Raw genomic sequence first — 14861 nt, 5'->3', positions numbered from 1 at the left:
GATGTCGGTGAGGTCGATGACGATGGCATAGTCGATGACGGCGGCAGGTAGAGCAAGCTGATACCATGTTGAATAATGTTATCAGAGGTTAGGACCTCTCCCTATCTGACTCTCCAATATGGCCCGATAATCCCAAGTAAAATAAGAACAAGTGACACAATGTATGGTGGTGGCTTCACTGCTTTATTCCAATGAGTAATTCAGGTTAAAATGGGAGTGTCTCTTACCGTTTATATCGTCCGGATAGCCCCTTCTACTAGAGGGAGTGTAGGAGTTGGTAAAGTAGTCTACTAGGACTTCTAGTCCTATACCAATAAGAACTAGTATAGTGCACTTGCGTTGCAACGGTTTTTAAATTATATAATAAATATCTATTATGTGTCTCCCATAAAAATGGGCCAGCTAATCAAAAAGATGTTGTGCGTATATAAGCTAGTATTGATTATCATAGTTCTATGTCCATTCAAATGGGAACATAGGATTATTGTTGTGCAAAACATGACGGTGAAGACTAAATTGAATTCTTCTCCCACCAATGTACAAAAACAAAACTACTTTACAATGTCCACCTCACCGCATGTATGTTATATTACTAAAAAAAAACAAAACTGCTCTCATAATATCACTAAAAAAATCAGAAGCATATATCAGGCTGCCGTATCACAAATATAGTAAAAAGGAATTTTCTTACTTGTCATAGGTCACCATGAATGTTCTTTTTTTCATCTCCACATATACTATTGTGAGAAAACCTTATCAACGTGTGTCTAGCGTGGAGCCTGCAGAGTAAGCTGAAACTTCCAGGAAATAATTCATCACGTCAATTATCTTATAAATGTATGGTTACCAATGCAGTTCTAGTTAAAATAATGATATATTGACAAACATGACCTCAGATCATAAATTTCAATGATACAATTGATAGGGGCTCCCTACCTGCAGTAGTACCCCAGGAAAAAAGATCAACAAGAACAAGGACATATATGCTTCGGAACTCTCCAAATGCCCCTGATGCAAAGTGTTTCAATCCCTACTTCACCACTACCATTATTGGTAATTGACAACACCAAATTGTATGCTTGGAACCTAATCACTGAACAAAAATGGAAAATTTACTACAAAATCAACAAATCAGAAGTCAAACCACATAGATCGGAACACAAGCATCAAAATTTCATGCACCTTTGAAACTCAGACCTCGTTGGTGGAATTGATGACGGCGTCGACTTCAAGGTTCCACGGGTGGCCTCACCAGAGGTAGATCTTCGAGTTGATCTCATGGTCAAGGGGGAACCAGGACACATCGTGTTCCCTAGCCCAGGCGGCCATGTCGTTACCAGTGAGCGGATCGGAGAAGTAGAGGAAGGATGAGGTGGGAGCCTCCGATCAGACAGTGGGGGGGGGGGGGGACAACGAGCAGATGTGCTGCTCGGGGTCGCTCCAGCACGTGACTTGGTCCATCATCAAGGCCAGCTCCGCCCCGCCAACGGCTGATGCCAAAGCCGCCGCAACCACCGCCAGGGATGCGAAGGCTGACGCGACCGCCAACGAGCATTGTTGCATGGCGGCGGCTGGATCAAAGACGCAAGCACATGGAATGAGTGAGAGAGATGGGTTCATGCGTGAAGCGCGAGGCGAAGGAGGTGACTGGTGTGGTCGAGAGATGGAGATAGGCCAGGTGGGGAAGGGGAGGGGAGGGGCACGTATGGATCAACTCGTACTTTATATAATAGAGATTTAATAATACGGGGTGCCCGATCTTCTCGATGTAGGATTGAAGATAGCTCGTGAGACCTGATGAACCATAGGTGATCACCCGTGCCAATGCAAGAATTTGCACCTCTTTGAATTAGCCCAACCACACGCTTGCAGAACAATCCACGAGGCCACAAGTGGATGATATCGAACCCTCAATTCCCAGCAAAAAAGCAAGCACGATCTTGATAAGACGAGCACCCGATTCCCCTTTGTTGCGGCAGAAACCGAATCAACAGGAAGAACAAGCGCTATGGTTGTCTTAGATGCAATAAGCAATTACAATAAACATGGTATGTCCCTCATAGGTCGTGGACTCAACTATATATAGTCCCTATGACAATAAAAACCGACTAGGACTCTCTAAGACCTTAACAAGGAAACTTAAGATTCACCGACATATTGTTTTGATGACTGGCATCGACTTGGAACCGACCTAACAATGGCGCCAGATCCGTTGGAAAGGATATGAAATAAGCTTTCCAATGAATATTTATATAGCCCAATCAAACTCCGTATGCAAGAGTTATGGAATTTTTCCTCTGAGTCTACCTAGCTACTTAAATCGATTCTGAATCGAACAAGAATCTTCCTATCTTCCTTTTCCATGCTAGGACTGATCTAATTTCATAGAGAACCATTGAAGAAAGTCTCCAGAAGTCTTGAAAGATCTTCCAATATACTTGTGGTGCATAACTCGGCCTCCCTCTCCTCTCTCAATGTTATTGTGACACATCCTTTCGCCAACAAGCAAAAACATGCATCAGCAGCAGCAGCTTCATTCTTTGCAGCATTCTCATCATATCTTTGACCATCTTCTTTACATGTAAATCTGAGCACAAGCAAGGTACTAACATTAGGTAGTATAAAGCTCTCATCAAGATTAATCAAAGTACCTAAGAACAGATTCACCTATTGTTCTAATAGTCGGACTTTAGCTCTGCTCAGGGGGCCAAGGTGTGACCGTAGATTCTTGAAACTGGTATTCAGAAGCCAGAATCTAGTCTTCTAAAGCTAGAGATTCTTGGTCACTGACCATGAGTTGGTCTCCAGTAATAGGAACTTGGTGGTCGGTGCTGGGATGTCCTCATCATTTAACATGTATTACTTCTTTGCTAAAAAAATACTTAACATTTTTGACTTTTCGTTCTAGAGATTCTTGGTCACTGACCATGAGTTGGTCTCTAGTGATAGGAACTTGGTGGTCAGTGCTGGGATGTCCTCATCATTTAACATGTATTACTTCTCTGGTAAAAAAATACTTAACATTTTCTACTTTTCGTGGTCTTGGAGGTGTGATTTTGACTGTTATTTACTATTAGAATATATTATAACTCTAATAAATTATGAGATTATGAAAGTACTTTTCAAAACAAATCTACACATATTATTTTTTTTCCAAATAAAATATTTTAAAAGTTACTGACGACCAAAGTTTCAAAAATTTGAACAAATCTTGTCCAAAATATCAAGTATTTGTGACTAGAGGAAGTAGCTTCTACAAGAAGATACAAATGGATTTGGATGAAGGAGCCTAGCTTAACTATCGAATACTGTCAGCTTGACAGGCCGACAAGTTAACGATTACCTTTGAAATTTGTGGCTACTGAATGTTGTTTTCGAAAATCCAAAGCGTGCGCTTAAACTTGAAGGAGATAGTTAAAGTCGACCAAGGCCACCAAACTTCATCTTTATCTTTGAGAAACCAAGTTAAAATATATCTTGGTTTATATGTGATAAGTGATTGGTATTAGTATTTATTTGGTGATAATATTTGATTTTGCATGAGCTTTGATGTGCTAATTCTGGTGAACTCGGAACTTCTGGTCCAAATCCGGAACTTTCGGTTGAATATTCGGTGTTCAGAGTTTTTGTCTCGATGGAGCTTCCGGTGTTCAGTTTCAGCAACCAACCAGGAACTTTCAGTCCAAAATCAGAACTTCCGGCGTCATGGGAAAACTCAAACAGAGAGCCCCTGTCCAGATTGAACCTAAAACTTTCAGGTACCAGAACTTCCGGTTTTGATCCGAAACTTTCGGGTACCTTAGTTAAAGTTCAGATGTTCAATGTTCACGATTCTTTTTGGATGTGATTTCAACTGAGAATTTTGATTTTGGACTAACTGGAGATGGAGTTGGAGAAATGTGTTTGCTTGTCTCATAATGTGTATGTAATAGATGCAAGTTGGCGGTTGACAGTGGGATGATTGGGACTAAGCGGGTTGCTCGGTGCCGGACGATCAAGGAGGTTGGACGGAGCTAAGTTGTGGAGGTGTCACGGTCGTCCGATGAATAGAGGAGAAAATAGACAAAAATATCTTTGGTGGTATGTAAAAGTATACTAAAAGAAAGGGGTATTTTAGGAATAACGAAACTTAGCATCTAAGTAAGCTCCTTGTGTTTGTATGCTAGTGTTTTAGAGGAGAAGAGAGATAAGAGTTTAGCCTTTGTAATAGGTGAGAGCCTTTTATGAGGAAAAACTTTGTAATTCACCTAAAATATGGTTGACCTCTACAAGTAATAGAATTTATGTTTCCTTTTATAATTGTGTTTTTCTTCTTCTAGTTTCTTTCTCTTGACTCTCTTGCTTTGATGCAAGTTTTCAGTGTTTTGTTGCGATTTTCGTTTTTGGTTGAAATATGAATTTTTTTTCCACCTTGTGAAGTCTTTTTTCTTATTTCTAGAGGCATAAAATTCACATACAAATATATACAAGTGGGTCTTACATTCCTTTACCTCTTAGATCATCAATTTGAAGTATTTTTTCACCCGGTGTTCTTGATTCACTTTTGTGTTCTTTGCTAAATCCACAAAATCAAGGGTGAAATCTTGATCTTCTTGAAAAAGAACTTTTGGGAAAAAATTCACCACGGACATGCTAAGCTATGACTAAATTCATTGGATTTGAACCACATTTGATTGGATTTCGAGTTTGGATTTTGGGTTCTCGTGCTATAGCTTTTCCTCTAGAACTGTTCAATCCGGAACTTCCAAATGCTTACTGGAACTTTCAGATTATTTCAAATTTTCATCCCAAGGCTATTCTTCCTGTCTCAATCCAGAACTTTCGATAGGCCGGAATTTTTGGATCCAACTCGGAACTTCCGAATTCATCTGTTTCCACTGTTGTTTTTGCATTTTGTGTTAAGCTTTATTGTGATTCATTTTTGAGGTGCGTTGGATGATAAAATATGAGAAGATCATCTATTTTAAAAGAAATTGTTAAGACATCTATTCATTTTTTCTAGTCATTGTTCTCGATCCTATAATATTTCTTGCTCTTACCAATCATCAAAGTTGGTATTGGTTGTATTCGCATACTTGATAACGCTTGGCCAGATTTAATTATGTTGTTCGGTCTTTTTTTCTAAAACATTCCTAATGCTTTAAATATTCGAGCGGTGAGGTGGATATGCTTATCTGATTATATTTTTATGGATTAATTCCTATAAAATTCGCATCGTCATGGACCATTACATTAGTTTCCTTAGACATTATCCGATAGATATTATTAGTTAAACTGCCATATCGGAGATCGTATCGATGCTCTAATAAATTTATATTTAGGATATAGGCTAAAATTCAGAATTAGATAACATATGTGACTGTATTTATCGAAATAGATAATATATCGTTGTATTTATAATTTTAGCATCCGTATTCGGCACCGTATTTACTGAAAACTAACTTTCGGTATACTGTATACCAAAAAAACACGGATCCGACTATATTCAGTACACGAGGTGTAGAATATGGTATTGTAGCCCATATTCGGCATCTTATATGCCGTAAATCAGGTGTATTCAGCACATAAGATACCGAATATAGCACTGTAGTCCATATTCATCACATCATATGTCAAAAATTAGGTGTATTCGACACACGAGATGCCGAATATGCCAAATATGGCATGTACCGGTACATGAGGTTCCTGACATAAAATGATAGCATCAAAGTGTCCGCAACTGGTACATGAGGTTCCCGACCATATTCGGCACCTCATGTGCCGAATACACCTGATTTTCGGCATATGAGTTACCGAATATGGCATATTCGGCACCTCATGTCCCAAATATGGTCGGATCTGTATTTTTTTCATACGGTGTATCGAAAGTTAGTTTTCAGTAAATAAGATACTGAATACGAATGCTAAAATTATAAATATGGTGATATGTTGTCTATTTTGATAAATACGATCGCATATATTATGTAATTTTGAATTTTGCTCTTAGGATGAGAGGGGGATGGAGTATTATTCAACAGATGATTAATTCTTTCGTAGGAAGCAACAGTACGCGCGAATCACACCTTGATTATATTAGCTCATTGAGCTTTCTTTTTATTAATATAACATGCACCTGCCGGGTTCGTTTCACACCTTGATTATACATTTTTAATATAATAAAGTGATGTTCCACTTCACGTCGCATTCTCCCTCTCTCCCCGGCTGGCCGGCCGTGCGAAGCTGGAAATGGTAAGAAAAAACAATTGCATCTCGTGTGTATTGCTATTTGCTAGCTAGTAGCTTCTACGAGAAGCTCCAAATGGATTTGGATTGAGGATATGGTTCACCTTGGAAATTTGATAGCGATCCAACACCGTCAGCTTGACAGGCCGGCAAGTTAATGGTCACCTTTGAAATTTGTGGCTAGTGAAAATGTTTTCCAAAATCCAAAGCGTGCACTTAAACGAGATGGTTAGAGTCGACCAAGCCACCAAAATTCATCTTTATCTTTTTATTGCTCTTACCAATCGTCAAAGTCGATTTTAGTTGTATTCGCATACTTAATAACGCTTGGCCGGATTTAAATAGTTATTATGTCTTTCTTCTAAAACATTCCTGATGCCTTAAATATTCTAGCAGCTAGATACATACCCTCATCTGATTATATTTCTCTGGTCAATTCCTATAGATTTTGCATCGCCATAAAACTATGAATCATTACATTAGTTCCCATACATTAATATTTATTTTTAAAAAAGATTGCAGGAGGTCCCGCGTGTCTGTGTTGTCGACTTTTCCTTATCTCTTTTCCTTTCGGTTAAGTAAAAACCTAGATCGAAATTTCACTTGATACAGTAATTGGATAACACATGAGCCCTTTTTACCTTGTCATGAAACTACAGAGACACAACCCGAAACCGACAAGAATTTGAGCAAGAACCAACGGCAGCATTTGAACAGGAAGGCAGATGACACGCAGGAACAGGGAGCCGGAGATCGGATGCCTCCACTGGTTGGACCACCGGTGTCAGCTGCTCGATCGGCCGAGCCCCGGATCCGGACAACCGCAAGCTCCTCGTCGGCGCACGCCGGCGTCACCAGGCAACGCACGCATGCATCGGCCCTCATCGTGCAGGGGGGGAAAAGAAACGGGGAAGAATCGGATCGGCGAGCGTCCGGACAAGATGACAGCCGGCGCTGATGGGCTGACAAGGCCTGTCCGGCCGGCCGTCCACATCCAGCTCACTCGCTTGCAGGTGAGGGTGGAAACGACCGCGGCGACGGTGGTGCGGGCGGCGGCGACGTGGCCGGCTCGGTGTGGACGAGACTGCCCCTGGCCACCGGTGACGGCGATGGAGCGACAATTGTCCCCTGCCCGGCCTCCCGGATTTATTGCTCGGAGGACGACGGTGGTGATAATTGGACTTTGGATCCTTAGCAATATTTTGGAGCTGTTTAGTAGAGTCATAACTTCAGTATTCATTTTAGAGCCGTATAGTAGAGCCATAACTTCCGTGTTTATATTGTATCTAGAGTTTATAAATTAAAATAAAATAATTTAATATTTGTTTTTAATCTAAAAATATAAACATGATTTTTTTACTTAATATTCTAAGTTTACACTGACTCCAGCTTCAATAATTTATAAAAGCTATGGATACACAGCTTCTAAAATTTTTAGAATCAGAGCTCTGTCAAACATGAACAAATATAGTTTTTTTAGCTAGGCTGTTGGGTAGAAAAACTCGGTCTCTAGACACCGATTCTCTTGCCTTCAATATCAAGGGTAGGCTCGAGCAGAAAATGAAGAATGAGAACTAAACTCTTCAACCCTTTCTTGCTCTGTCTCCATCCTCTTGTGTTCCGTCTTCACTTTGCATTGGCCTTAGACTTGAAGGGGACAATTGAAACCGGTTTCCACCGTGGGTTAGCATATATGTTCAGTAAAATAAACTGCACAACCGAAATACAACACTAGGCCATGAAAATAAACCCGCCCACATAGTTCATTTCATACGAAATTTCTACTATTACAATTCTTGAGTACGGATTTTTTTTAAACAGCACAAATCTTGAGTACGAATTTTTTATTAGTTCATAAATCTCTACGGGTACTATGGGTACGTCATCCGTTCGTTCGAATACGAGTCAGCCTGCCAGTTTTGCAACAGTACTATAGCTATTGTCCGTGCGAGACGTAGAGGAAATGCAACTTAGTATCCGTACTGATGTACGATATATCTCGATCGTTCATCTTTTATCTGATATCTATCTATTTATTAATTCTCTTGTCTAATTCGTATATTTTTTTCATCACTACTCTGGTATGAATCAAAATATAAATAAGACGTGGGTCCACATGAGCTAATGAAATTTTCATCACGCGAGGGGCAGAACCGTCCATGCGGCGCCCTTTACTCGGAACCCTTCTGGCACGTGGACCCCCCACGACGTCCCGTCTGGCCGTCTCCACAGGTCCAACCCCTCCCCCTCTCGCCAACTTCCTTCCATCGCTACACTCCTGCCCCGTGGCCGCGGCTGCTGCCAGCCCGGCGCCATCAGTGGGTGGGTGGGTGGGTGGTCGCCTCCACCTCCCTCGCGCGCCGCCTCCGACCAGACGTCTCCATCCTCAGGCCAACGGGGACGTCTCCATCCTCCCGCACTGACGCCCGCCCGTGGTAGGTAGCGGCAGCCGGGGGAGGCGGATCTCGGAGCGGATCTGGGCCGCACGCGGGGATGGAGGACGGCGATCGCGAGGGCGCCGCTGCCGCGGCCGAGGCGGAGAATGGGATGGAGGGGGAGGACTACGTCGTCGTGAAGCCCGGCGACGGCGCGGCGGCGGAAGGCGGCGATCAGGGGGATCTCGCCGGCGGGGAAGCGGCGGCGGCAGCGGCGGGCGGATCTGAGGCGGTGGCGCCAGCCGTAACGGTGGGGGAGGAGGAGCCGGCCAAGGCCAAGGCGCCGACCAAGGTACGGCGGTTGCTGAACTCTGGTTCCTCTGCGGTACTGAGTGGTGATCCGTTACTGATAGTGGTGGTTCCTTCCGCAGAAGGGTGGATCCGGGGACGCGGCCGGCGGCGGGGCGCGGAAAGGGAAGGTACAGAACGGCAAGGTGGCTGCCACCGCCTCAGCGAAGGGGAAGAAGCCCGGGTTTCTCTCGCAGAGCGCCTCCTTCCCGGCGACAAAAGCGGCAGGCGCCAAGAAAGGCGTTGCTGCTGCAGTAGCAGCAGCGCCGAAGCAGGCGAAGCCGGAGGGGAAGGGCGACGTGCCCAATGGATCGGAAGCAGCAGCTGGTCAGCGTTGTGTTTGTTCTTAGGTTGGGTACTGATAGGGTGGTCTCAGGTTTTACTGAATTGGGGGTGGAATTGAATTGCTTGCAGGCCGGGCAGTGGAGAAGAAGGTGAATTCGGCTAGGACACCTGTTGCTCGCCGGTCGATGGTAAAGCACAATCCTTGAGTGATATGTTACGTAAACTTGATATTTTCGTTGTCTGTTTTTAGTTGCATTGTGGTATGACTTGGTTCAAATTTCTTTGGCCTAGCCTGTCAAGTCTGGATCAGTGGATGTGGCTTCAAATGGTGCTTCTCCTGCAGTCCAAGAGTAAGTGCTGGACTCCTGCCAATCTAGATTTAGATTGTGTTTTCTTGCCTTTGGATGCCAATTTCGATTGTTGTCAAATTACCAATGTTTGGGTCTTCATTCCATTTTGAAGCTTGCAAAAAATGATTTAATCAATAGATCAATATATGTTACGCTTGTTGATTGATAAGAAACATTATACTTTTTATCACAAGGATAGGTACTGATATTACTGCAGTTTAACATCTCAGGATCAAGATGTTATTTTCATTTTATGTTCTGTCTGACCTGTCTGTAGTTGGTTAAATTCTCGATGAGATGTAATTAGGCTTCAAGCCGTCTAAATTGTAATGCCTAAATTTTGGTCCGTTTTGTGATACAAATGAGACCGGGACATATGCACTTGAACTCTCAAACTCACACAGCCTAGTGTTTTCTTTTTCTGACATGTTTGATATTTGATAACAGTTCACAGGAGAATACTGCCAAACCATTGAAACAAACGCAACCAGGGAAAATAGAGGATGATGTGCGCTCCACCACATCGTAAGATTTCATCATGATATAGTAATATTTGCTTAATTCTTCCCCGTGACATCAATGCAAAATGCTATCGTTTGGCGTTGTGTTGCAGAAGTACCAATACTCCCCGTACAGCAGCTCGCACGAGTGCCGCTGCTGGTTTTAGTTTCAGATTGGAGGAGCGTGCTGAGAAGCGGAAGGAGGTGGGCACTAATTTCCTCAGTTGCATTGTGGAGTAATGAATATTTTTGTCTGGTTTTCCTTTTCTTGTACTAAAGGGCTGCCGTTGTTCCTTACTCCCAGTTCTTCCAAAAACTTGAAGAGAAAATCCATGCAAAGGAGCTTGAACAAACAAATTTGCAGGAAAAATCTAAGGTGAGAGTTGCTTTCATATTATTTATGTAAAATCTTTGGGATATTTGTATGTTTCAGTTCTTAAATTTAATCTATACACAGGAGAGCCAAGAGGCTGAGATCAAACTGCTTAGGAAGAGCCTGACATTTAAAGCAACACCTATGCCAAGTTTTTACAAGGAGCAGCCTCCTAAAGTTGAGTTGAAAAAGGTACCAAGTTGATTCACTTGATGTAGTGAGGTTGCTGGTACATTCAAAATAAATGGTTCCATGTGATTCAAGTACATCCTATATTTCTCTTTGAATAGCAAGATTTACATTGAGCATGGTTTAATTAGTTTCCATGTGCATTGTGAATGGTCTGTTTGTCACAAGATAAAAAATAATCTGTAAAATTCTTGTTCTTGTTGCTACATTGATGAAAGAGGCATTGCCAACTGTCTCTCTGTGCCTTACATTACCAGAATTTCTATGAAAATATGTTTTAGTTGCGACATGCTTAGGTTTCATGTACACTTGTGAAGACTGAAGAGTGGAGAAACTGAAATAGATTTTCGTTAGAGGTGGTGATTCGGAATAAATTGAAGGAAAACTAGCATGATTAAATTTATTCCATGATGTTCAGCTGCATTTTGAGCTCAATTTTATTTGCTGACATAATCTCTCCATTCATTTTGATTGATTCTCTGTGCTTAGGTGATTTGAGTTGTGCTTTGAGTTCGACAGAGTTGTATGTTTAGTAAACATACCTTTGCATTTTGTTCATCAGAGTTGTATGATTTGAGTCATACTCCTATGCACTATTACATTAGGGATGTAGATATGTAGTTCAAAAGTTCAGCTTACTTGAATTACGGAATATTGAATATAACAATTAAATTGCTTGCTAAGTATGGTGGTATTCTCTATCTGTATGAAAATTACTTTCACTTTTTAACCCTTTACTGTGGTTCTACGTAATCAAAGTTATGTCCACTGTCTTATGTTCTTCTTCACTTTGTACTGTTTCTTTTACAAATTTCAATACAACATCAACACTACAGGTTTCATTTGTGATCCTAAACCTTTATTGGTCCACTGGATGATCCTGTTGTGAAATTGTAAACTTGAATTTTGCTGAGTGCCTATAAATATGCGACAGGTTCTTACTATGAGCCAGTTAGCATGGTGCTGCATGTGTGTTGCTGGATCTGGATAAATGTATCAAGTGCGGCTCTTACATTAGTAGTATATAACTAGAGCTTCTATTATAGGTCTTGGTGTTTTGTCTGGCAAACTATTTGGATAATAAGTAGTTCTTACAAGTTCCACGTAGCCAATATATGTTTCCCATCTCTATTCATATATTTGATTGCCTGAATTATTTTGTGTGTCAATTTCAATTTTCCCATTGAGATGGAATTTGTGATTGGATTATTAGTAAGATATGCATTTAATGAAGCCCCTTAATATGGGACTTCAAAGTTCAAACCGAGCCATATTCTTTTCCATAATACGTATATTAGCAAAATCAGTCCTGCCATTTCACAGGAAGTTGTCATCTGTCAAATTTATTTCTTCCTACTAGTTTAGAAAGCCATACATGTTTCAGGATCTAGTACACAATTTCTCATTCCTCGGCTGATATGTGGGTTCACATTTTGTTAAAATTCAGTTTCTTATTTATTGATGTTTGAGTGTTTTTCCTTGTGCATTTATGTATTAGTTTGTATAGAAAATGTTGATGAGCTTCTTACATTGTACACATTTATCTTGTCACATTAAAAATTCGGCACCCCTAAATAAAGTTGCTGATGTTGTGGTCTTTTGCAGATCCCCCCAACGCGTGCTAGGTCACCAAAGCTTGGTCGGCACAAGCCAGCCAGTTCTGCTACTGCTGCTTCTGCAAATGGTTCTGTATCATGTGAAAGCCCATGGAGCACAGCAAATTTGGCCAAGGTAACTGAAGTTGTGGAAAGCAACAAACCTCGGCTTCCTGCTAGGAAACCTGTTCAGAGATCAGTCACAAAAATCCCATCCCAAGTGTCTTCCACCACAGAGGCTGAAACAAGACCCGTGGTTACAAAGACAAAAACCTCGAACTCAAAACCTAAGGTTTCAAGAGCAAAGGTTGCACAAGTGCAAGACAACCCTTCAGAACCCCCTGCTCCAGAAGAGCTCACTGTCGAACACAATGTCGGAGAAGCAACAAGACCTGATCTGGCTGCCCCTTTGGTTGCTTCAAATGAAGTTCCAGTCCATGGTTGATTGATTGCGCATTTTGCTATTTATTTCCTCCTTGCAGTTCTGTGAATAGTGAGGGTGTGCGCTTCATTGAAAGTTGAATCGCTCAAAATGACGCGGGGTAATCGTTTCCGGAGTAGACATCCTTTTTTTCAGCTTGTCATTGAGCATGCCCTGTATATTGCTTGATAATTTGTTCATGTTTAAATTTCTCAGTCTTGTGTATATTGGATTTGTATGTCAATGGACATCCTAGGATTGGTTGCAGGACGTCAATGCAACATGTGGATTATTTTGTGCTATAAGTTGGTGTTCTTTGTCCCTTTTTACCCTTCTTTTTTTTTTTCTGTGGGGACTGTCTTGATCACTGTTGTTGGTTTAACATGAGCTCTCCCATTTGACTGGTGTCTGACATGGAATCGTCATATTTCAATCCATTTCTCTTTTCTGGAAATTACACTAGTAGTAACTAGTTCTCAAGTGGCTGTTAACCACAAGACATGCCATCATTTATATTGGATTAGCGTTGGCTGGCAATTTGTTTTACCATATTGTTGCAGTAACATTTAAAGACAATACATATTTTTTTTAAAAGTTTAAGCTGTCAAATGTCTCGCCATTGAATTTTTGGTGCTAAATTATTATGCATGTTTAGGAATATAACTTCGCAGAATTGATGTTAGAGATACAAGATCAAAGGGCCTAGCGTTTGGTTGTTGACTTGCTATGCTCCACAGTGAAATTTAGTCAGAAGATTACGCTAAATACAACCATATGAAACGTGTTTCTCTAATTGCTACATGAAAAAATAACCTCAATAGGTGCTTTATAAAAGCCACGGCAATGTCAAATGGGACCTAAATATACTTTTGATGTAACCTCTACAGGTCTTCACTATGATCAAGAAGGAGATCGGGCTGTGGCAGCTCGCCTGTGGGCAGCCAGTGATACATTAGTATCCACTCGAAGCTAGAGAGTTTAAAGAGATATTCTAGTTGTGTTGTTTCAACCATTTTTAATATTTTTAGGTCATCACAATTCCCCTCGCCATAAGACCCGCCAATCTCCATAGCCTCCAATATTGTCACTAGTGTTAACACTGTCATACATAGTTGAATGCTACTTCAAATTGTCCCATTATACTTTTCTTAGTTTCTCTTCCGTTGTGCTCCTAAAACCTTATTGATTTCAAGCGCACACCTTCTACTTAGTTCACCATTCGCTAAAGAAACACAAGTGGTGATCCTGTTCCTACTATGTAGCATGTACCCATCATTTATCTAGTTGACCATCAAGATTAAAGGGACTAGTAAACCTAATAAAAAAGCTTGACAAATAATATACAACCTCATGTCAATGGATTCTTGACATTTGTTGATGTTTATATTAGCAAGGATAAGAGACATAGAGCATAGGTGGAAAGGAGTCACAAGTTTAGTTAAAGGCCTCTTTGTTTTAGGTTGTTTCTGTTTTCTGCTTCTGTCAGAAGCTCAGAAGTTAGAAACCCAAACAAACGAGTTTGCTAAAAAGTGACTTCTGGAGAAACCAGAAATTTGCTTTTGAGGAACTAGAAGCTGAGAAGCTAACTGAGAGTAGCTTTTTTGAGAAGTAGTGTGCTGAGAAGACAAAAAATTATTGTAAAACCCAACAACTAAAATTCAAAAGCAGCTTTTCAGAAAAACCAAAAGCACAATTTTTCAGAAAAATCAGAAGCAGAAACCCAAACAAACAGGCTCTTAATTTGGAGAGCGAGCACCAACATGTTAAACTTCTTTAGAGGCTCATTCTAGTTTGTGAATTTGATCCAAATTGTTTTCGGATGGTGTGAAAATAAACTAGTTTCCTACTCATCTAAATGTATTTTGTTAATGAATGGGAAGGAAATTGGTTTGACCATTGACTATACGTACAAGCCTACCTAAACATAAGGTTATCTAACCTCTATATTTATTTATATATGTGTGGTCTTAATTAGTCGTTTCCCTTTTATTCTCCTCCTTATATTCCAGCGACACTGCCATTTCTTCTATCGCTAATTCAGAATATTCCTTACTCTACCGTCACTATTGTTACCCATCAAACTATCTTGATGCCGACGACGTCTCTGAAGAGCTAGCCGTCCATAAAAAATATTTGACAAGTTACAATTAAATTCTAACTAACCCTAAATTTTGTCAGAGAAGATGCTAATGCAAAGAGCAAA

At 40.9% G+C, this 14861-nt stretch overlaps 1 protein-coding gene across 1 annotated transcript; it reads left to right on the top strand.

Moving 5' to 3' along the window:
- The first annotated feature begins 8522 nt into the window (after nt 1-8522).
- Nucleotides 8523-12987, top strand: LOC133900107 (protein WVD2-like 4). Its single transcript, XM_062341232.1, has 9 exons — nt 8523-8949; nt 9029-9272; nt 9360-9418; nt 9522-9580; nt 10028-10105; nt 10194-10284; nt 10385-10456; nt 10538-10645; nt 12248-12987. The coding sequence occupies exons 1-9, from the start codon at nt 8716-8718 to the stop codon at nt 12680-12682; spliced, it is 1380 nt and encodes a 459-aa protein (XP_062197216.1). The 5' UTR covers nt 8523-8715; the 3' UTR covers nt 12683-12987.
- Nucleotides 12988-14861: the final 1874 nt, after the last annotated feature.

The sequence above is a fragment of the Phragmites australis genome, chromosome 19, assembly GCF_958298935.1.
Source record: "Phragmites australis chromosome 19, lpPhrAust1.1, whole genome shotgun sequence".
NCBI lineage: Eukaryota > Viridiplantae > Streptophyta > Magnoliopsida > Poales > Poaceae > Phragmites > Phragmites australis.
This window is presented reverse-complemented; position numbering and strand designations above follow the sequence as displayed.